Source organism: Lagenorhynchus albirostris, chromosome 2 (assembly GCF_949774975.1).
Source record: "Lagenorhynchus albirostris chromosome 2, mLagAlb1.1, whole genome shotgun sequence".
In the NCBI taxonomy this organism is placed as follows: domain Eukaryota; kingdom Metazoa; phylum Chordata; class Mammalia; order Artiodactyla; family Delphinidae; genus Lagenorhynchus; species Lagenorhynchus albirostris.
Window position 1 is genome coordinate 140,501,605 of NC_083096.1, and position 23,358 is coordinate 140,524,962.

General features: G+C 50.9%; 2 protein-coding genes across 7 annotated transcripts in view; one reads left to right on the forward strand and one right to left on the reverse strand.

Annotated features, from left to right (window-relative positions):
- The first annotated feature begins 6,778 nt into the window (after nt 1–6,778).
- Nucleotides 6,779–12,473, forward strand: PARS2 (prolyl-tRNA synthetase 2, mitochondrial). 5 transcript variants are annotated; one of them, XM_060139955.1, is made up of 3 exons: nt 6,883–8,562; nt 9,230–9,364; nt 9,966–12,473. In XM_060139955.1, exon 3 carries the CDS (start codon nt 10,247–10,249, stop codon nt 11,672–11,674), a length of 1,428 nt encoding a protein of 475 aa, XP_059995938.1. In that variant the 5' UTR covers nt 6,883–8,562; nt 9,230–9,364; nt 9,966–10,246; the 3' UTR covers nt 11,675–12,473. The 5 variants fall into 5 exon arrangements, with proteins under 5 accessions (XP_059995939.1, XP_059995942.1, XP_059995938.1 ...); XM_060139956.1 differs by lacking the exons at nt 6,883–8,562; nt 9,230–9,364 and adding an exon at nt 6,779–6,837; XM_060139959.1 differs by lacking the exons at nt 6,883–8,562; nt 9,230–9,364 and adding an exon at nt 6,789–6,837 and having other exon boundaries at nt 10,218–12,473.
- A 7,411-nt stretch (nt 12,474–19,884) lies between these two features.
- Nucleotides 19,885–23,358, reverse strand: part of TTC4 (tetratricopeptide repeat domain 4) — a 38,858-nt gene continuing 35,384 nt past the window's right edge. The window contains exons 9-11 of one of the 2 annotated variants that reach the window (XM_060139960.1): nt 23,213–23,295; nt 21,057–21,150; nt 19,885–20,280 (exon numbers count right to left, since the gene is read on the reverse strand). In XM_060139960.1, coding sequence (XP_059995943.1) covers nt 20,050–20,280; nt 21,057–21,150; nt 23,213–23,295 — 408 coding nt within the window. In that variant the 3' untranslated portion in view covers nt 19,885–20,049. Of the gene's footprint in view, nt 21,151–23,212; nt 23,296–23,358 lie in introns of both variants that reach the window. The other variant, XM_060139961.1, reaches the window with a different exon arrangement.

Genomic DNA, 23,358 nt, shown 5'->3' on the forward strand with positions numbered 1-23,358 from the left:
GCCTGTTTTTGTAAATAAAGTTTTCTTGAAACACAGCTGCGCTCTTGTTTACATATTTTTATGGCTGCTTTCATGTTATAACAACAGAGTTGAGTAGTTGTGACAGAGATGACATGGGCTGCAAAGCATAAAATATTTCCCATCTGGCCCTTTGCAGAAAAAGTTCGGTGCCCCTTGGAACAGGCACTGGGGCTCCTGCAGTGAACAAAACAAACAAAAATCCTGCCCTCCTGGATGGAGCTTACATTCTAATTGGGGTGGAGTCGGGGGGTAGAGGGGGAATGTAACACAGTAAACCAAAACCTAGATATTTAGTATGTTAAATGATGATAAATGCTACGGAGAAAAAAAGTAGGGAGAGAGAGAGTATCAGGAGTGCTGGGGAGCAGGGATGGGGATTATGGTGAAAATTAGGGTGTCAGGAAGTCCTGGCTGTGAATGTGACATTGGAGCAAAGACCTGAAGGAGGTGAAGGAGTGAGCCATGTGGACATGGTGGGGAAGAGCCGTCAGGTAGTGGAGCAGCAGACAGGAGGGCCGTACTGGAGTATTAACAATAGTTCATCCAATATTGAGCGCTATGTACCAGGTGCCCTTCAAGTGCTTTACATACATAATCTCATTTAATTACTTAAAAGTCATCATCTCATTACACGTTTAATCTTACAAAAGAATGATCTGAATATATTCCTATTATTAATATTAATACAGAGCTTTCAGTTTACAAAGTTCTGTAATGTTTTTCACTTGCTCTTCATAGTATTTCAAGGAGGTTACTGACCCCCTTGTAGTGCGGCCAAAGACCAGAAAGGTCAAGTCCTTTGCCCCAGGTCACACAGCCAGTAAATGCTGGCTCTGGAAAGCAAACCCCTCTCTGTTTGGATCCAGATGCTGCCCTCTTCTCTCTAAGCCACCAGCCTTGGAGGGCGTCAACTCTACCTGGTCCACTCACACCTAACTCAACTCTGCACCAAAGAGAAAAGGCAAAGCCTTGTTGGAAAGAACTCAATTCCCATCATCCTTCCAGATGAGGGTGACCAGGTAAACTGCTGGAGTCACACTCAGAACTCACAGACGTGATGATTCCCTCTGTCCTGGGGCATCTCATTGTGCCCCAGACTTCTTCTGGCTATGCCAGTGCTCTGCAGCACTAACCCAAAGCAGGGGCTCGAAAGGGAGTTGTTGGTTGACAGATTAACTGTTGCTGAGAGTTTTGTTTCATTGCATTTTTAGCAAGCCTTTCTTATGAATTGAGGGAATTATTTAGAAAGACATTAATTCAGCAAATATGTACTGAGATTTACTATGTACAAAACCTTTCTACATAGTAAACAGATTTACTATGGCAGAGCTGGAGATGAACAGGACATGGGCCCTCCCCTCTGGGAGCTCGCAGTCTATGGGGGTGGGGAGATAAATGTTTTGCATGTGCTACATGCCCAACTCTGTGCCTGGCATTGTGCCAGCCAGGGCACTTTCACCATTAAAAATAACTGTAATAAGGGCTTCCCTAGTGGCACAGTGGTTAAGAATCCTCCTGCCAATGCAGGGGACACGGGTTTGAGCCCTGGTCCAGGAAGATCCCACATGCCGTCAGAGGAGCTAAGCCCGTGCGCCACAACTACTGAAGTCCATGCGCCTAGAGCCTGTGCTCCACAACAAGAGAAGCCACCACAATGAGAAGCCTGCGCACTGCAACTAAAGAGCAGTCCCCGCTCGCCACAACTAGAGAAAGCCTGCACACAGCAACAAAGACCCAAGACAGCCAAAAATAAATAAATAAATTTATTTAAAAAAATAATTGTAATAATAGCAAACATTATTGGACCCTGGCTATGTGCCAGGCACTGTGCTAAGCGCTGTACCTGGGCTAACTCCTTGTATCTCACCACAACTCCATGGGGGAGATGTCACTACTATCTTCAGGATGAGGCATCTGAGCCTCAGGGAGGCTGAGTATCTCACCCACAGGCACACGGTAAGTGGGTGACAAAGTGAGGATTTGCACTCAGGTCTGTTTGCCACACCGCATGTACACACTCATGTGACACACCTGAGAGAGAGAATGGGCCAGACGAGAGACTCAGACAAAGTGTCGAGGGGTCTCAAGAGAGGGGGAGGCCCTGCCAGAGGGGACTTCAAGGGAGGGTTCCTCAAGAGGATGCCATTGTGGTGGTCGCCAAAGAGTGGGCCTCCAGCAGAGGGGATCCAGTCAGACAGAAAGAGTCTGTCTGGGTGACTGCTCCCACAGCTTTGGATGTATGTTTGATACAAATAACATTGGAGGCTCTGAGTGGGGAGATCAGGCTGTGCATCCAACAGAGCTGGAGATGAATCCTTTCTCTCCCTGTTACTAGTTGTCTCAACCATGCACAAGCTAACCAACCTTTCCAAGCCTTGGTTGCCTGATCTGTAAAATGGACACAACATTGATATTTGTACTGCATGGGGTTTTATTGTAAGGACTTAATCAGACATGGGTGTAAGGTGTTTAATACAGCCCATGGTACATAGCAAGGGCTCTACAAATGTGAACAATGAGGATGATGATGACGTTTGGTGCCACACTCTTCAATTCTGAAGAATCTTGATTTAAAAAATGAGGCCCCCTCCCCAGCCCGCTTCTGACCTCTAATCATCCTAGACTTGGACAGCGAATAAATGAACGAAGGGAATTCTGGGCCCAGGGGGAAGAGGCCCCCTGGCGAGAGAAGGGCATTGGCATCCCGCACTGTAGCCAGAGAGGGGAGTCTGAAGGAAACCGAGATGGCAGCAGAAGGATGGCTGTCTCCTTATGGTGGCCAAGGGCAGCCATAGGGTCCCCGGAGTTGGAATGGGCTGGAAGAATGAGCCAGTTGCTTTCAGTTACATCTCTCATGAACCCTTCACAACAGCCTTACGTGGTGTTCTGTGTTACTGATGAAGAAACAAGGAAGCAAGAGGCCCAGGGTTGCACAGCTGGGAACTGGCTGGGCAGGATTCCCAGGCAAGGCCACCCTCCCACCTCCAGTCCAGTCTGTCTGGGCCAGGCTGGGCTAACAGGATAGGGGGTGGGCTCAGGAGTCCAACAGGTGGACTGTCCCAGTGGTTCTCTGGAGTCTGTCCCCTCCTCTCCCCCACCGCCCCAGTCTGGGCCATTACGGGAGTCTCCCATCCAGCCTCTCTCCCCATCCTCTTCCTCCAGCCTCAGTTCACACCTCACTCAGGCAAAGAAACACAACTGACCATGCCCTTCCCTGGTGTAAAACCTTTCCATTGCCCACAGAACTGCCTCTCACACTGGCCAGCGCCCTAGGCAGAGGAGGCAACCATCTTCCTGGAGTGACAATTACACTTGTTTTCCAAATCTAACAAATATATGTTGTAGAGTGGAATGCAAAATACCCAGGAATTTTTCTCAGAAGAGGAGCTGTTTTGGGTTAAGCCTCAAAACAGATGTGTGTATGTTGGTGGGGGTGGGGCAGGAGAAGTATCATTCTTCATAGAAAAAGTTTCACTGGCCTCAAAGATGAGAAACTGGCAGTCTGGTCCAGCAGGCCCTGGCACAGTGGCGCCCACTGCCTTTCCAGTTGTGCTTCCCTGATGCCTGGGTGTGCTCTGTGCTCCAGCCAGAACTATCTTGAAGCCTTTTTCCTTACTTACTGTCCCTCTGACCAGAATGTCTTCCTATTCTTTTTAGCCTGGAAAGTTCGTAGTTATCATTTAAGGTCCAAGTTCACGCCCCCTCCTCCAAGAAGCCCTCCCTGATCCCACCCCCTTTTTGCAACGCTGCTCCCTCAGCATCTTGCTCTCCCCTCTTCATAACGTCTTACCACAGGCTGCCGTGACCACCACTTTGAGAGACAGCCTCTTCAGGAGGTTATGAGCAAGTTGAGGTCAGGGAGTTCACCGTGAACTCGGCCTTTGTTGTTCATTCAGCACACACTTAGAGCCTCTCTGTGCCAGGCCATGGGTTCGGTATGCAGGGACGACTCAACCTGTCCTCGGAGGAGCTCCGATCTGAGAGAGAGACAAATCATCCATTCATTTATTGATTGATATATTAAAACAAGCAAAAAGCAAAACCTTTTGCTGAGCCCTGACTGGGCCAGGCCCTGTGCTCAGGGCTGTGCCTGCCCCCAAGAGACTCCCAGTCTGGCCAGCAGCTGGTGGAAACCACTAACAGCATGGTGAGTCCCCAGGGCTGTGGGGCACCAAGGCAAGTGTGCAGTCCTTTGCTTTTGCTTTGCCGTAGATGACGAGTGAATGAATGAATTTTTCTTTTTCTTTTTTTCCGTTTTAGGGAACTTGTGAGGTTTTAACCATGAATGGACTCTCTAAATCAAGGCACCCAATTAATGACTGATCAATTAATTGATTGAAACGTCACCCAGGAAGTTGCTAGCAGAGAAAGGGCTATATTCTGGTCTCCACCACCATGGACTTTCTCAATGGGGAGCAAATCTACTCTGACCAGGGCTGGCTGGAATGGACCCTGCAGCTCCCGGCTGCAGAGCCTCCTGTAAACTCCCGGTAAAAGGCAGCAGTTCTGGCCTGTCTCCCAAGAGGGTCATGAGCATTAATTAGTTACCATTGGTAAAGTGCTCTGAAGATGTGGGGATGTTTAAACACGGCGAGTCATTAGGCCTCTCCACACCACTATGCTCTACAGCCGGCAACAGCTAATTGAGAAATAATTAACACCTCAGGGTGCAGAGGATGGATGCCTGGCTTTTTCAGGGTTGGAAAGGATGTAATAAAGTACACGAGCAGCAGGAAGAAATATAAGGCTACTTTGGATCCTAAAATATACTGGAGATTATTCAACTTCCGCCCCCAGAGAAGCATGGGGACTGTTGCCCCAGTAAAACCTTTGGGACTGCATTCCTTGGGAAAGCCCCAAGCACAGTGCTGGGCTGCAGAGGCTGTGATGCTCTTAGAGCAAAAGAGCTCAGGTCCAGCCCAGGTCTGCCTGGCCTTCTAGCTGGTGAGCAGATGCCAGTTGTGGAACTCACCAAGCTGTATTTTCCTCAGCTGTTAAGACTGGGATGATGACATATGTCTAACATCCCCCCACCTGGCACCGGGTTGTCTGATGCCCTTCCTCTAGGTCAGCAGATCTAGCCCAGGCTTCATGTTAGGATCACTGGGGACTATAAAGTACCAGCATTGTGGGGCTGGGACTGGGGGCACAGGGTGATTCCCAGTTCAGTCAAAGTTGAGAACCACTGGTTTGGTTTCTGTATCAGGCACTGCATTGGGAGCTGTGGGAAATAAAGTTGTAAACCCTACCACACCCCATGTTTCCCTCACACCAGCTCAGTATTTCCTGATTCTGTGCCTGTGAGTTGTCCTGGACATTTCACTCCACTCCCACTGCCATTCTTGTTCTGCTAAACCCCACTCATCCTTCAGGCTCAGCTTGAAGCTCACCTCCTCAGGGAAGCCATCCTTCCCTGTGCTGCCACAGGACTGTTCTCAGCCCCCATTACACCACTGATCGCACAGTGTTTTTCCTGGCAGATCCTGGCAGGCTGAGAGCTTCTTGGGGCCAATAGCAGAATCACCAGTGTCTTGCACTGGGTCTGGTAGATTTTAGGTGCTGAATAAACTATAGCTGTAATCAGTTAGGTAGAGTTATATGATATGCAGCTCTCGCTCAGGACATTTGCACTTCTTCCCTGTGTGTGAAACATACTTCCCCCAGATATCTGCAAGGTTCTCTCAACTCCTTCAGGTCTTTGCTAAAATGTCACCTTCTCCACCAGGCTTTCCCTGATCCTTCTATTTTAAATGGCAACCAGTCGACCTCCAACCCTTTCCCTTCCCTAATTAATTTTTCTCCATAGCATTTAACAACATCTGACTAACAGATCCTGTCATTATGTAAAATTTTGATAACTTGTTCACGATGTCAGTTTTTGGTTTTTTTAAAAATTTAATTGCATTAAAATACCACTTATCTTGAGTTCTTTGGCCTTCCCTTAAATTTCATTGTATTGGATTATTGACTAGAATGTAAGCTATACTGAATGCCGGGAACTTTGTCTATTTTGTTCACTATTCCCAGCTTCTACAAGCGGTTGGTACGTGGTAGCTGCTCAAAAAATATTTTGTGAAAGTTTGATTTAGTGTCTTAAAGATTAAATAAAGGTGTCTTATTCCAATTGTTTGTTTTTTTTTTTTTTTTTTTTTGTGGTACACGGGCCTCTCACTGCTGTGGCCTCTTCAGTTAAGGAGCACAGGCTCCGGACGCTCAGGCCCAGCGGGCATGGCTCACGGGCCCAGCTGCTTCGCGGCACGTGGGATCTTCCTGGTCCAGGGCACGAACCCGTGTCCCCTGCATCGGCAGGCGGATTCTCAACCACTGCGCCACCAGGGAAGCCCTTATTCCAATTGTTTAAAATTTTAAAAATTTATTTAAATTGATAGCCTGTAAAATCATAGGGTAGATTCGAAACCGCATGGCCTACTGTTGTCATGGTTACACTATAGCCGGCGGTTCTCCTATTCAGAGAGTGGGGCGGGCCCTGGCGGTGGGCGGGAACACCAGACTCAAAACCTAGACCCGAGGCCTTGATCATAGAGTTACACCTCCCTCAATCCTAGAGAGCACTTCCGGGACGGTGATTTACTTATTGCTGCGTAGGCCAACCTATGAGCCCATTCTCTCTCCTTGTCTAAGTTTCCGGCGAGCAATTCACTGGCGTCTAGAGTGGGGTGGGGCCAGTCCCCGTGAGCGCGGTTTTGTGATTGGCAGGAAGGACAGGAGGCGGAGCTTCGTGCAGGAACGCCCCTGGCGCAGGCGCGGTGGCCCGGCGCGGCGGTCCCTGCGGGGTCGGCGTTCGCTGGGACTACGGTTGGTGATTGTAGGTGACAGTGAGGGCCGGGGGCTGAGGGACGGGCTGAGGGAGGGGCTGCGGAATGAAGAGAGGGCTCGGTTCTGGGCGCGGAGACCGAAGACCGTGGTGTCCGTTTTCCCACGTGCATCTCGTCATTGGATTGGGGCGGGTCACCATCACAAACTCTTGAATAATACTCGTCTCCTAGTCTGTTTCCTCCGTTGTGAAATCGCAGGACTTCCTTGTCTGCCTCGGGTCGTTGTGACTGGGAACTTGTTAGAAATACAGGTTCTCTGCCCACACCCCAGACTTATTGAATCAGAAACTCAGGGGATGAGGCCCCACCATCAGTGTTTTAACAAGCTCTCCAGGTGATTCTGATGCTTGCTTAAATTTCAGAACCACTGGGCTACCGTAATGTAGCAAGCTGTACTGAGGGCCTTCTCAACCCAAGCTGAGAAAGTAAGAGAAAGAAAGGAGGGGGTGGACTTGAGAGAAGTCTTGGAGACAGACTCAGTTGCTTGAGGAGGAGTCAGGGGTGAAAGAGTTTCTGGCTTGGGCCACGGGCCTGAGGTGGGACCTTAAGAGATGGCTCCAGGTGTCAACCACGTGTGCCCTGCCTCCAGGCCTGCACTCTTCCGCGCAGTCACACTAGGGCTCTGTGGCCGTGCCTCCCAGCCGTTTTCAGGTCATAGGCCACATAGGAAATGATAATATTTGTACAGTGCCCAGGGGAAATGGATGAAGCTGCTTGAGGTTGGAAGAGACCGGCTGGAGGATTGAGGCTGCTGGAAGCTGGAGGGAACCACCTGGGGGGATTTGAGCTTCCCAGAGCTGAGGGAAATTAGTAACCTGTTCTCAGCATACTGCAGAAGAGCTTTGTCCCATGGGATTTGCTGAAGATTAGGGGTGCTCACTAAATTTGGCAACATAAATCAAGAACCTTGAAAGAGTTTATACCCTTTGACTCAGTAATTCCATTCCTGAAGATCTCTCCCAAATATATAACAAAAGAAAAGGAAGCCTTCTGTTGTAGATTACATACAACAGAGAAAATTAACAACTCTCTGGAGAATCGTTTTTGATCTAGTCAGTCAATGAAATGTTGTACTGCCCTTAGGAATGTGTGAATATTTTGTAAAATCATAAAGAAACCTACGTGCTCATTATTAGACAATTGTCTAGTAAGCCCCTGCTCTGTGCTGAGTGGTGAGCGAGTTAGCTCCACAGAGCTGACTGCCTGGGGGAAGACCCAGCCGAAGGAGCAGTAACTCCAAAGAGTGATTGGTGTTTGATAGGGGATCAGGGGCTGCTGCAGGAGAAGCTGGTCTTTGGAGTATGGGGAGTGGGTCAGGAAAGGCATCCTAGAAGACAAGGTGGCGCTCCTAAGGCCTGGAAGATGAGTAGATGTTGGTACGCAAAGGGGAGAGGAACATTCTACGCAAAGGGAACTGTGTTTTAATAATGAGTGTGCTGAAGCTGGAGCACAGAGAGGGCACTGGTGAGAGGAGGCCAGAGGGGACCGGCGGCTTGCTCACATGGGGCCATGTGCACTGCGAAGGTGAGAAGGTTAGACCTGATTCTAAGGGTAACAGGAAGCTGTTGGAGGATTTTGAGCAAGCAAAGCTGTTGCTGTATGTGTCTTGGAAGTATCCCCTGTGGCTGCAGCGTGGAGAATGGATTGGAGGAAGGTGGGCCTGGAAGCTGGGAGCCCAAGTGAAGAGGCTGTTGCAATAGCCCAGGTGAGAGATGATGGTGGCCTGGACCTGGGTGGAGGCTCTGGAGGTGGAGAGAAGGAACAGAATCAAAAGCAAGTGAAGCAGTAGGAATCACAGGGCCAGAGGGGTTGGTGAAGGTGGGGCACAGAGGGAGCTCAGAGTGGATGAACCTGCGTTTCTGTTTTGGACAAAGGGTGGCTTGCACTACCATTCAGAGTGACAGGCAGCACTGGACGGGGAGCAGGCTTAGGGGGAAGATGCCAAGCTCCCTGTGGGGTGCTGAGTGTGAAGTACTCGTGCAGTGTGTTCTCTAGGAGGCAGTGGGATGGGTAGATGTGAAGCTTAAGAGGCACAACGTACAGAATGGAGATGTTGACTCGGAGCCATGACCATGTGGCCTGACCAGGGACTGTGTGCTGTGAGGGGGGAAGAGACATTAAGGACATTGAAGGCATGGGTGGGGTGGGAGCTCGTGGGCAAAGACGGCTCGCAAAAGAGACAAGGGATTGTCAGTAGTGGTTGTCTCTGGGCTGAGAGATTATAGTTGATTTCCTTTCTTTTTTGTTTCTGTTTTTCTTAGCAAACTTAGATTCAGTTCATAGAATATACCAGATACTGTTCTAATAACTTCTTATAACTCTTCTCTAAATTCCCACAATAAACCTATATGGTGGGTCCCTTCATTTTACAGGTGAAGAAACTGAGCACAGAGGAGTTGAGTCACATGTCCCAAGCTACACAGGGTGCAGTTATTGGGAAGCTGGACTGGGATCCAAGCTGCCTGATTCCAGAGCCAATGCTGTCACCACGCATTGGTGTCTCCACAGTATGCTGTTGTATTTTTATAAATGGGAAAAAAAAAAATATATATATATATATATTTTTTTCTTTTCGGTACACGGGCCTCTCACTGTTGTGGCCTCTCCCGTTGCGGAGCACAGGCTCCGGATGCACAGGCTCAGCGGCCATGGCTCACGGGCCCAGCCACTCCGCGGCATGAACCCGTGTCCCCTGCATCGGCAGGCGGACTCTCAACCACTGTGCCACGAGGGAAGCCCCAATATATCTATATTTTTAAAATTTAATTTATTTTTTAAATTTTTGGCTGCGTTGGGTCTTCGTTGCTGCACGCGGGCTTTTTCTAGTTGCGACGAGCGGGGCTAGTATTCGTTGTGGTGCACTGGCTTCTCATTGTGGTGGCTTCTCTTGTTGTGGAGCACGGGCTCTAGGCGCACGGGCTTCAGTAGTTGCAACACGTGGGCTCAGTAGTTGCGGCACACAGGCCCTAGAGCGCATGGGCTTCAGTAGTTGTGGCTCATGGGCTCTAGAGCATGGGCTCAGTAGTTGTGGCACATGGGCTTAGTTGCTCTGCGGCATGTGGGGTCTTCCCAGACCTGGGCTCGAACCTGTGTCTCCTGTATTGGCAGGCGGATCCTTAACCACTGCGCCACGAGGGAAGTCCCGTAAACAGGAAAATATTGATTTTTTTTTTAAACGGCAGTAAATGGTGAAAGAAGTACAATAGTACTTTGATCTGCAAGGATATTAGAAAAGAAAGGATTTGCATCCACAAGATCGGTGGTGGTTGTAGAAGTTTGTTGGCGAGCAGCCTGCGTTGACTACTGCAGGGTGTTGGATCACAGTTAACACCTACGTCTTCTCGGCTCGTTTTTCTTCAGGCGCAAGTGCCTCCTTGCGCTGGGCTGTGATGGAAGGGCTGCTGACAAGATGCAGAGCGCTGCCTGCCTTGGCCACCTGCAGTCACCAGCTCTCAGGGTACGTTCCTCACAGGTTTCACCACCGTGCCCCAGGGAGAGGGAAGCGCTTGGTGCTGTCCCGCATGTTCCAGCCCCAGAACCTTCGGGAAGACCAGGTGCTCTCTCTAGAGGGCAGATCTGGCGAGCTGACCTGTAAGAGCCAGCGGCTGATGCTGCAGGTGGGCCTGATTCACCCAGCAAGCTCCGGCTGTTACCACCTCCTGCCTTATACTGTCCGTGCCATGGAGAAGCTTGTGCGGGTGATAGACCAGGAGATGCAGGCCATCGGGGGACAGAAGGTCAACATGCCCAGCCTCAGCCCAGCAGAGCTGTGGCGAGCCACCAGCCGGTGGGACTCGATGGGCAAGGAGCTGCTAAAACTTAGAGACAGACACGGCAAGGAGTACTGCTTAGGACCGACTCACGAGGAAGCCATCACAGCCCTGATTGCCTCCCAGCAGACACTGTCCTACAGGCAGCTCCCGCTCCTGCTGTACCAGGTGACGAGGAAGTTTCGGGATGAGCCCAGGCCCCGCTTTGGTCTTCTCCGAGGCCGAGAGTTCTACATGAAGGACATGTACACCTTCGACTCCTCCCCTGAGGCCGCCCAGCAGACCTACAGCCTGGTGTGTGATGCCTACAGCAGCCTGTTTGACAGGCTGGGGCTGCAGTGCGTCAAGGTCCAGGCGGACGTGGGCAGCATCGGGGGCACGATGTCTCACGAGTTCCAGCTGCCGGTGGACGTCGGAGAGGACCGGCTTGCAGTCTGTTCCAGCTGCGGCTTTTCGGCCAACATGGAGACTCTGGACTTGTCACCAACAAACTGCCCTGCTTGCCAGGGGCCACTGACCAAAACCAAAGGCATCGAGGTCGGGCACACGTTTTACCTGGGCACCAAGTACTCCTCCGTTTTCAGTGCCCAGTTCACCAATGTCCACGGCAAGCCATCCCTGGCTGAAATGGGGTGCTATGGCTTGGGTGTGACGCGGATCTTGGCCGCTGTCATTGAAGCTCTCGCTACAGAAGACTGCATCCGCTGGCCCGGCCTCCTGGCACCTTACCAAGTCTGCCTCATTTCCCCCAAGAAGGGCAGTAAGGAGGAGGCGGCCGCAGAGCTCACGGGGCACCTGTATGACCACATCACAGAGGCAGTGCCGCAGCTCCGAGGGGAGGTCCTGCTGGATGACAGGACCCATCTGACCATTGGAAACAGACTGAAAGACGCCAACAAGTTCGGCTACCCCTTTGTGATCATCGCGGGCAAGAGGGCCCTGGACGACCCTGCACATTTTGAGGTTTGGTGCCAGAACGGCGGAGAGGTGGTCTTCCTCACCAGAGAGGGAGTCCTGGAATTACTGAGCCAGGTGCAGGTTGTCTAAACGCCCCCGGGCCCCTCCCACTGCACCTCACAGTCTCGGTGTTCATTCTAATGCTGCCTTTCTTATACTGCTTTCCAGAGCTGGTCGCCCCAGAAAGAGGGCAGCTCATGGAAGGTGACACCATGTTAGGAAAACCAGTTGTTATCCAGTCATCCATTCGGACTGTTTGTATTTAAAGTCATTATCTTGATCCCTTTGTCTGGCTGGCCCTGCTGCCACATATCATTCCTTTTATATTCTGTTTGGAGGTAGTGGCTAGGAGGAGCCAAGTTGTCGTCATCTTGGCCCTCAGGAGAGTCACTTCCCTTCTCTCAGTGGAGTTTCCCATGTGTAGGATGGGGCCTCCCCAGTGGCCGAGGCCCTTCCAGCTCCAGCAGTCCAACCACGGGCCTCTTGCTGCATTCGGTCCAGAGAGGCAGCCCGCCTGTCTTCCTCCATTGAGAAGTTGGCCTGATGGTCTGGGGAGAAGAATCAGGACACCTGACTGCCACTGACTCACTGGAGACTTGGACACGACCCCTCCCCTGCTGGTGCCTCAGTTTCCCCATCTGTGATGTGAGAAAATGGAACTAGATCTGTAAGGTCCTTACAGCTGTGACTGGCTGGTTCCCCGAGAGGTTCATGACAGGCAGATCAGATCTGATCTGTTCCTCGGATCCTCCATCGTCTAAGCTACCCAGAAGGTAAATACAATTAGCTAATTGCCCCCAAACCACCTCCAGAGACCTGGCCCTTCCTCTTGGGGTGGCTTAGCACTGAGATCATGTTACATTGATTGAATAAAGTCAAACTATTGGGATGAGCCTTGCATGTTAATTGGAAACAGTGCCAACACCTGCCATGTTAACAGTGCAGCAGCTTCCTGCCTGGAAACTTTCCTTTTTCTACTCTTTCTCTACTCAAAAAAGAAAATTGGGTGGCTGGAAAAATGTGTGTTAAACCATTTCTTCCCACAAGTGTGAGGGGCAGCAGGCTTCAAGTGCCGTGGTGACTTCGTCCTGCGTGCAGAGTTGCGTCCTAGCGCCACGCACGACAGCGGTGAATATTAAGGTCTCTGCCTGAGCCCTGGGGAGAACTGGCAGCAGGCTTGAGCTTTCATTGCTCCTGCTTCCCGGAGCAGAATCAGGTTCTCCATCCTCGGCCCCCAGGGTCATGGCTTGTCCAAACCTAACAAGAATCTCTCGGGGCCAAGCTCAAAGCCACCACCTCCTGAAACATGCTCGGCAGCTCCTGGCAGGGGTTCTGTCTTTGGCTCCCCCTATGCTCGCCTGCTCAGCACCGACGCCCTTCTTTTTCACTTGGCGGGCACAGCTCACTGTATGGCGGCCAGCCTCTTGTTGATGGTCAGCTCCCTGAGGCTGGAGTCCTAGTGCACTGAAGTTCTTGTCTCAGCCTGTTGTTCTACTTGCCAAACAGCTTCCCTGCAGCTTGTGACCACTGTTCCTGCCAGAGTAACCTCACCGCCAGCACACACCATCAGGTTTCCTAATGACTCCCCGGCCTACCGCTGGGCTCTGGGCGAGCATTCAGGCCGGGAGACAGGGATTCTGAGAGCAAACCCAGAAAGGCTGGATTGTAAGGCAGGAATCTTACCCTTGGCTGCACAGTGGAATCCCCTGTGTCCCACCCCGAGGTTCTGTTCTGGGGTGTGGCCTGGGCACTGGCAGTTTTAAAACTCCCCAGATGATTCTAATTCGTAAAGTCGGTGGAGTGCCTTCTGAGGCTACACTGCAAGGTGGAGTGTCTGAGTCATTTCGGTTGTGCGTCGTCAGATTGATGTGAGCTCTCTGCTTTCAGTGGTCTGGTCATTTGTTGAGGGCCTGCATGTGCCACTGTGCTGTGAGGCCCTTTTATATGCCGTGTTCAGAACTTAAAACTGTGCAAGGTAGGTCCTGTGAAATCCTCATTTTACAGATGAGGAAACCTGAAACTCCATTTAAGCAACTTAATCAAGGATGCACAGCTATTACGTATCAGAGCTAGAATCTGAGTACTGACCAAAACCTATGCCTGTCCCACTATACCGCATGGCCTCTGCCTGGTCAAAATGATTCCAATAAGTAAAAGATTATGTATGTCTGTCTGATCAAGTTAGCCTGAAGTAGAGAAATTAGAATTCGTGCAAATGGGTGCTTTATTGGTCAGAATTTTTTTTTTTTTTTTTTTTTTTTTTTGCGGTACGCGGGCCTCTCACTGCTGTGGCCTCTCCCGTTGCGGAGCGGAGCACAGGCTCCGGACGCGCAGGCTCAGCGGCCATGGCTCACGGGCCCAGCTGCTCCGCGGCATGTGGGATCTTCCCAGACCAGGGCACGAACCCGTGTCCCCTGCATCAGCAGGCAGACTCTCAACCACTGCGCCACCAGGGAAGCCCTAGAATAAGCACTTTTAAAAATCAGATTCAGACTTCCCTGGTGGTCCAGTGGTTAAGACTCCACCATTCCACTGCAGGGGGCACGGGTTCAGTCCCTCAGGGAACTAAGATCCCACATGCTGCGTGGTGCAACCAAAAATAAATAAATAAATATGCATTTGCCTCCTTATTAAAAAAAATCAGACTCAGGGAATAGAGAACCAATTAATTTAAAATGCTCATAAATGTGTATGACACAGAACGATTTGAGGGTGATGTAGAATCATGGACCTTTAGAATGGGAGAACTTGGAGTGTGCCTGTCCAGCCCTTGTTTCAATGGGAGACAGGCCTGCAGTGGGAATTAACTTGCCACAACCCATCTTACTGGCAAACCGCCTGATTGCAGGCCAGGTGCTACGTCTCCTAAGTTAGGCTACCTTGGGTCCATCTTGTTGCAGGGAGTGATGTCTGGCTGAGTCAGCCTTTGAGCTACAGAAGTGCTGTAGGTTTGAAACAGGTACCCATGCTCTGTTTTCCAAGGGAGACACGTACAAGGAGCACAGTGATTTGCTCAAGGTCAAGCTGAACTGAAACCCAGGTCTCCTGATTACTTAAGCCAGTGTCCTGTAGCCAGGGGCAGTATAATTTGGTGGAAAGATCAGAACCTTGAACAGACAGTCCTAAATCCACCACTTAGCAGGGATGTTATCTTAGACAAATAACTTGTCCTTTGTGCATCTGTGTATCTTAGATTCTTCATCTGTAAGATGCGCTCATGATAATGGTACCTACCTCCCTGGGTTGTCTAAGGGTTGGCTGAGCTAACATATGAAAAGCTTAACCCTTAGTGTGCTCTCAGGAAATGCTTCCCTTACATGGGATGACTTAGGAAATACCCCCATTGGGAGCTCAGGTTCTGCTGTTAACATTATCTTGAGACCTGGGTTTTGTTTTTTTGATATGTTGCTTCACAACCTTCCTGGGGGGTGCCACGAGCAAGAATTAAGTAACGCCTGCAGAATGGTTCCATCTCCTTAGAGGAAAGACAGACATTTTCAAACCGTGTACCTTCTTCTCTCCTTTCTGAACTTGCCAATGTTACCTCTTGCCATAAATTGATGAAATGGGGTTGCTGGCAAAATAACAGGTACAGGCTGTATTATCATTGCTCATTCCTTGGGGAGATGGAGAAGCAACTGGCTGAGAAATGTTTAGCAGAAATAATACTTGAGGACAAAGGCTGGTGCATAACAAAACCGTCGCGTAAATCAAGTTTAGAATGTAAATCAAGGGCTCCATTAATATTCAGTGTTTTAATGGAAGAAACACCTGCTGGGCTATCAATACAGGAGCTTTGCAGAAATCTCGAAATTGTCATTTCCTTAACTACTTGAGTGCCAGGCCTCTTCACAGAGTTCCCACTGTCCATTGCTACACCTAGATGCCAGAATGCATTTTAGAATTGTTACGCATCAAGGGCACACACGGCTTTGTTTTAGGGTTAGGAAGAGGATTTTTTTTAAAGTTTTCTATAATGTGGAAAATGGGAAAATAAAGATTTTTATGATGTTACTGTGAACTTTGGGGAAAAGAAGTCAAGGTACTTCACTTAATTTAAAATAATGACTTACATCGTAGTGACCCAGACTAGAGACTCTGGTGTCAGACTGCCTGGGCCATTTAGTAGCTATGTGACCTCGTGCAAGATACTTATACCCCTGTGCTTCCTCATAGGTAGAACGGGGACAGCAGTGCCTGCTCACAGCAGGTGCTTGGGAAGTGGCAGTTGCCCTTATGGATAGTCAGTTAGTCCTCTGTGCTCAGTAGTTGGGTGGGCAGTGCACGTGGGCCACCACAATGGGGTGGCAACTTTAGGCTCCCACGTTCAGGCCCCTCCTCCGTGCAGGGATGGTGTCCACTCCTATTAAGCCAGCAGCTCTCAAGGCTGCTCATAAGCTTGTGGTTAAAACCGTGTAGGGCCGGGGGAGTGAGGTGGAGGCACTTACCGGTGAGGACACCCCATGTACAAGGAGAGAACCTGTTGCCCAGCTCACCCAGAAAGCGCGTGGTCTGACGGAAATGCCATGGGCAGGATGTTGGGTGCTGGCAGGGGTTTCTGCAGGCTGGATTCTACGCAGGTAGACACGTCGGGGACGTTGCAGGTCACAGTGAGCACCAAGACTTTACCATGACCTTGGAGTGAGCAGGCAAGGGCCTCTGGGTTTGTTGCCAACTCCTGGAGGCAGAGGCCCAGTCTTGCTACTGTTAGTATCTCCTGAGGGGCTTAGGGGAGTCCTGAATTCAAGTTCTGGTCCACTCTTACTAGCTGGCTCTGTAAGCTGCTTCTCCTCTCTGTGCCACTTTTCTTCTCAGCAAAATGTTGCTGAGCTCCTGGCCTCCCGTAGGTGTTGCTAGGATTGAGCCCATCCACATGAAGCACTCTAAGACGCTGTCTGGCATATCCTAAGTGCCCAATAGATGGCAGCCGTTACCACCAAGCCCAGCCAGCCCACACGCTACCCCTGGAATATGTCCTTTCAAGGCTCCTTGCCTTTGCTTGAAGACCCTCCCACCTCTCCCAACCCCACCAATCCCTTCTTCAACTGAACGGCCCACATCTGTCATGTGTGGTGGCTCCCCACACTCCATCTGTTCAGAATTCATCACTCCTGCCTGTGTCATCAGTCAGTAATTATTTGTTGTGCACCTGCTGTGTGCTGAGCAGGTGCTGTGCTAGGTCCTGGGAGTACACGCACAGTTCAGGGTCCTTGACTCAGTTTCCAGAGAAGTGGGAGCAACCATCCAGTAATCAGACAATTACTGTGTAGTGTAAGTGTAGGGATGGCTCAGGTATCATGGGACGTGTGATAAGAAGCCAGGAGGGCTTCCTGGAAGAGGCACCTGGGCCTAATGGAAGACTAGGTGTTAAATAGTAAAGGGGGGAACAGTGGGAATGGAGGGAGGGGAAGAAGTGGAAGAAAGAGTCTTCCAGACAAAGGAAACAATGTGCAAAGTCCAAAGCTAAGAGCGTGGCAAGATTGGAGGATAAAAAGTTAAGTTCCATAGATTAAACAAATACTTGGTATGAGGCAAGCTGTGTTCCATGTGCTACACACAGATTAATTCATTTAATTCTCACAGCATCTGCATGAGGTAGATGCTGTTATCCTCATCTTGCAGATGAGGAAACTGAGGACCGGTACCCGAGGCCACTCAGCTAGTGGGTCATGGGGCTGGAATTAGAAGGCAGGCAGTGTGGTTCCAGAGCTGATACTCTAGCCAGTGCACCCTCCTGCCCTATAGCTGAACCGAGGCCAGGATGGCTGGGCTAAGGAGGCTGGAGACGGAGGGAGCTGCAGAGGTAAAGGGCCAGACCCTGAAGGGCCTTGAATGCCACACCAGGAGTGTTGATGGGGGAACAGGGAGCAGGGGCATGGACAGACTTGCTTGTAGTGGCTGCATTTCTCTTCACTGGAGCAGTTCTCAGCCCAGGGTTAGGTTTATGACACCCACTCAACAGCATGACCCTGAAGGCAGAGGCTGTCTGATGCCCTGCCCTTGGCTGGTGCCCATTAAATGTTTGTAAAGCAAATGGAATGAAAGGAACATGACAAAGGAGGCAGGTGGGCTCTGGAGTGAGATGCTGGGGTTCAGATCCTGGCTCTGACACTCACTGGTGAGACTGCGTGCCCCCATCTCCTTATTCATGAAACTGGGATCACAGACCTGAGAGCATGGCTGTTAGGATGAGAGAATTCAGGTACATGGTTTGCACAGTGCTTGCACTCCGTATTGATGGCCATCATCTCTCTGCCTGCCCTTGTGCAACTGCCAGCAGTGTGTTTCATCAGGGGTTGGCTTAAGAGGCCTTTGTTCCTCCACCCAGTTCTCCAGCTGCCACCCTAATTCCACAGAGGTAACCAGACAGGGTGTGGGGGTCTCACCTCCATCCCTGACCCCTGGCCCTGGGAAGGGCCACACTCTAGTCTTGTGGGAAGGAGGGACCCTGGGATGGTGGGAAAGGCTCTGCCTCAAGTCGGGGATGCCAAGGATGCTGGTTCCTTGTCCCTCCTCTGGGCCTAAGTTTCCTCATCTGTAAAATGAGGTGGCGAGGGGTTAAGAACTTGTGGGGAGCTCTGATTAGGCTCTGCTGGAATCCCAGGCATAGGCAGGTGGCCGGGGAGGCAGCAGGTGAAGGCCAGGCCCACAGGTCCCACTGCACGCATCTGCTTCACATGAGGGCCACCTGTCCCCCAACCCCTGCAGGCTCCGCTGCTGAGGAAGGGGAGTGCCTAGGGCCCTTCCCCCACACTCCTGGCTGTGCTCAGCTGGGCTGCGCTGCCCACCATCATAGCCACTGCAGTGGGGCAAGGCTGGGTGAGGCCTTGTGCTCTGGAAGGGGGTGTGGGCACACGTGCCAGGCAGGTGGGGCTCACGGGGCCCCCTGCTCCTCACGCCAGCCAGGTTCTCATGCTAACTTCTGCAGGTCACTCCTAAGTCCGAACTGGGTTCACTCGCCTGGCGACCCTTAGAGGATGGCAGAAGTCAGAGGAGGCACAGCCATGGACTGGGAGGCCAGGAGCCTTCCTGGAAGAGGTGTAAGGTGGCCACATTGGGTGTGAGCTTGGGAATACCTTTACTAGTGCTTGTGTGTATGCAAGTGGGGCCTTGGGACAGGACTCTGGCTAATTTCTTTTCATTCATTAGTTCCTTCATTCTTCCATCCACTCATCGGCACACACTCACTGAGTTCCCACTATATGTCAGGCCTGGGCAGTCAGACCAGCCCCTCATCTGGCCCCTGCCCACTGAGAGCTTACCTTCTGGAAGGTTTAGTGCAGCCTTTCTCTAATTAAGCACTAGTGACAATTTGGGCCAGATATCTTTGCTGTGAGGGCTGTCCTGTGCACTGTAGGATGTTTAGCAGCGTCCCTGGCCTCCACCCACTAGCATTCCACCAAGTTGTGACAACCAAAAATGTCTCTAGATATTGGCAAATGTCCCCCCAGGATGCAAAGCTGCCTCTGGTTGAGAATCACTGGTCTAAGTGCTACAGGTGTGCATGGATGTGCCCCTGCGTATAGTTTCACTGAGTTAAGAGTTGGTTATTAGTAATTATGTGCCAGGCACTGCACTGAGCACTTTGCACATGGTATCTGCACAGCAGGGCCTCAGACATGCCTGTGAGGGGGGAACAGGGACCATTCTCCACGTGGCCGTCCCTCACTCACAGTCACAGCAAGTCAGCAGCACCAGGATCCTACCTCTGGTCTCACAGCTCGCCATCCTAAGTCCCTTTTCTCCCCTTTCTGCCTGTGTCCCACCCCAGCTGGAGCTGGGGCAGGGACTGAAGAGAAGGTGGAGCAGAAACGACTGAGGACTTGACTGCCGGGAGTCTTACGAAAGGGCTGGGTGACAGGGATGATGGTCACGTAGGGATCGTTCTCAAGGTGTGTATACTTGTGACCGTACAATTTGCTCTCATCTGGCATCTCACCCCAGCCTCAGTGTCCAGAAGGCGGCACGGTAACCAGTCTGCGTCACAGGTGAGTAAGGCGGCACCCTGGAGCCTGCTCTGCCCCATGAGAGTGTGGTGGCTCCTTCAGGGAGCCCTGCAGTGCGTGCTGGGGGTGCTGCTAGCTGAATGCTAGCCTCTTACACAAAGCATGGAGTCCTGCTGGAAAGTGAGAGAGGAAGCCAGGCTTAGGATGGAGGCTGGACTTCGGCTCTCTGGCCACAAGCCACAGGCAGGGACCTGCACCTGGAAGAAAGCTGCCTGGTCCTTTGTAAATATTCCACAGCAAAATGCGCTTCAAAGACAAAGGCAGGCACAGCACAAAACCCCAAATTAGTCGATCTTAAGTACAGCAGCTGGTTTCAGTTTAATGATGTATTAGTTAGCTTTGCTATAGTAACAAACAACCCCCAAATCTCAGTGCTTATTACTACAACAAACATTTACTTCTCATTCATGTTACAGTCAATGGCTGCAGGCCAGCTGCTTCAGCTCTGCTCCATGGGTCTTAGCATCTGACACCCAGGCTAAAGGAACAGCCCCTCTCTGGGAAATATGTTCCCACGGCAGAGGGAAAAGAGCAAAAGCCTACCACATGATGCTCTGTAAGCTCGGTCTGGACATGTCCACTCACATCCCTTTGCATCAGGAGCAGGGAAGTACACTCTTCGCTGGGGGACGGGGTGGGCAACGCAAGGTAAGGGTATATAAAATCCTCTAGGAAGGAGGAAGCAAAAAGCTGCAGACAAAAATACAACGTATGACAGTGACTCAACATACAAAAAGATTTCCCAGTTTAAAAGGCATAAAATTCTGAAATGTAAAAACTGTGACATACTGTCCAAGTATGTCACAGTTCTCCATACTGCAAAGATCAGGAAAAGTGACAAACATTTTAGGGGTTCTGGAGGACCCCAGTTTGTAGGTCTTTATAGATACAGAAACAGGACCTGGCTTTCCTGGCCCCATCTCACCCCAAGGGATCTACAGCGTCCCCACAGAGCAGCCGTCTGTGCTCGTGAAGTCACGGGAGGCCCGAGTCTCTCACCTCTGATACCTTACAATTACACGCATGGTTTGTGTATGTCTGCAGTGTGAGCCACAGCTTCTCTAAGGCCTCTGACTCCACAAAGGTTCAGAACCACGTCACTGGATTGTGAGTCAGCGTCCACAGACCCGTGAGTTCCTCAGGTCAGAGATGGAGGCTGGTGGGTAACACAGCTCACAGTGAGTCCAAGGATGTCATGACCAAGGCATGGAGTTTTGTACCAAGAGAGATGAGTGAAGACCAGCTGGAGCTCAGCACTCTGACCAGAGAGGCTGCAGTTCAGGAAGTCGGCAGCTCCTTCCCAACCACAATGCAGGGAAGGCCTGTCCCCAGGGTGACAGAAATAAACTGCTGGATTCTAGGAGGAGGTCCTGCTGATTCAAGTGTGCTAGACCCCAGGCTGAGGAGCAGGAGCGGGGAGGAGGTCCAGGGGGCCTGGCTCTCACAGCACGGCCCGGTCACTTTACCTGGCGCACCTTTCTCCCCCGGAGATAATTCCTGCAAAAAGCAGAGGATCCTACACAGACCAAAAATGCTGGTGTCAGGGCTTTTACAAAGTACCTGCAGTGAACACAATAAGAGAGGGGTTAATTGAATTGCAATCTTAATCATCCATGGACCTTCCCAACAAGTCAAGGTGAACCTTTAGATATGAGTCAACATTAAAATGCAAGTTCAGCATATTTATTTGTTTGGTTGTTTATAAGTCTGCAAATTAGCATGACCCTCTCTCCCTTAGAACCTAGCAAGAACCTTTGGGCAAGTCCTATAGCATCATGTATGTCTATGGCTAAACGTGAAATAAAACAACAACACGCTTTCAGTCCTTCATTCAACAGTGAGTGCCCAGGGTAAGCCAGGCCCCTTGCTGAAAACACACATTAAACAAAGAACAAAATTCACCATCCCTCTCTGGGGGGAGGGAGATAAATAATGACAGCAAGGCACAACTGTAGAAGCATCTGTGAGGTATGGTGTTAGCCCAAGGGACGTGATTCCCTCTATGGGAAAGGGGAATCAGGAAAGGCTTCCGGGAAGCTGCCATGTCTCAGCTTGCGTTAACTGAAAAAGGGGTAGAGACGGGGCATGGGGGAGCAAAAGCCAGGAGGTGCGGGTCACTAGAGCGTTTGCAGCTGCTGGGCATAAAGCAATGGAGTGGGCAGGCTAGGCAAGGCCTTAGCCTCCCGGGTCCAGGGGTGTTAGCAGCACCCCATGGAGTTGGGTATGGACACAGGAGCCTGTAGCTTGGCCCAGCACCCAGTTCAGGGTCTGAAGTTGCCAGTCACCCGTGCTAAGCCTCTGCCTATGTTAGTCATTTAAAAAATAATCATTTCCAATGCATTTACACTTTCTGAGAAGCATGAAACTGGTTTTCCTCCACAAATCAGTCTGCTTTCTGTTTAGATTTCTCCCCCATTTTCTGGAAGACGGGGTAGAGTAGACCTTGGGCCTTTAAAGAATTCTGGGTAATCTAACAACTGAGAAAATGAACAGCTAAAAATCTGTCTATAAACTAGAAGGGAGACTTAGGGCCAGAAAAAAGTGCTGCCAAGAGAAGTCATGGATCGTATCTGGAGAAACCTTCACCGCCTGCCTCCCAGGACGCAGCAGAAGCACCAGGGCCAGCTGGACACCCACACCGAGTCAGTCAGCACACCACCAGCTCCCATCCCAGCGTGCCTCCTACACTCCTCTCCAATCCACCCTCTACTTCAGGCTTCACCACCGAAGAGTACACAAGCTCTGTACCTTCCTTGGTAAATCTTACCTGAACACCCACTGGGGCTCCATACACCACCATCAGGATAGAGTTCGCGCTCCTTAGGGCATTCAGGGCTGCTGCGCACGGCCCTAACCTGGTCCTCCAGCCGCATTTCCCACCACGCCCAACCACCCTCATTGCCCTAGCTCTTTTAGCGTAGATGCAAGACATTTGCTTCGCTCAAGGCTTAGGGAAAAGTAGCCCAAGAGTCACCTTACAAAGCTCCTGAGGGCACTCCCTTATAGTCCAGGAACATCCCAAAGCTGAAGAAAGAGACAACTGCCAAATCCAGCTGGCTGCCACTGCGACTAACAAAGCTGCCCTCTCACAGCAAGACTGCCCCCTAGTCCGTCAGCGCTCTGTGACTCCTACTCTCAAATACCTGAGAAACATGTAGGCAACAGCTATTATCCCCATTTTGGAGATGAGGAAACAGCCCCAGGGAGGCAGTACGTGCTCAGAGCCAAAGAGCCACTAAATGACGGTGTCTGACTTCAAGAGCCAATGCTCTTTCCATGTGACGATATCAGGGGACACAGGCACAATCAGGAATAGGAGGGCCATCCCAGCTGTTTTTGGTACAAAAGCCAGGCAGCTTCTTCTTTCTCAACCAGCCCCACTGACCTCTCCCTGAGGACGTCATGGCTGCAGTGCAATGGGTTGAGTCATCACACTGCAACCTGTTTGGCCGATGGTCCAGGACAGTCTCTGTGGTCGCTGTCTCACACAGTTTTGTAACCAGGGCAGAAGGGAGAGGAGTACAAGGCAAACACTCAGTGATGGAACAACAACCTGGCTGTATCCCTGGGATGGTACCTGAGCATCCTTCTTGGTCTACGCAGCCCCATGAAGGTGACTCACCTGGGGTGCTGCAGCACCTGCAGCAGGGTGCTCTTGGGAGGCACCCGGTACAGTTCTGACCTGTCGTCATCCTCAAAGTAGACCTGCAGGATGAACAGGGGAGCAGGAGTCAGATACAAATAAAGGGCTTCAGCAGCACTAGGCAT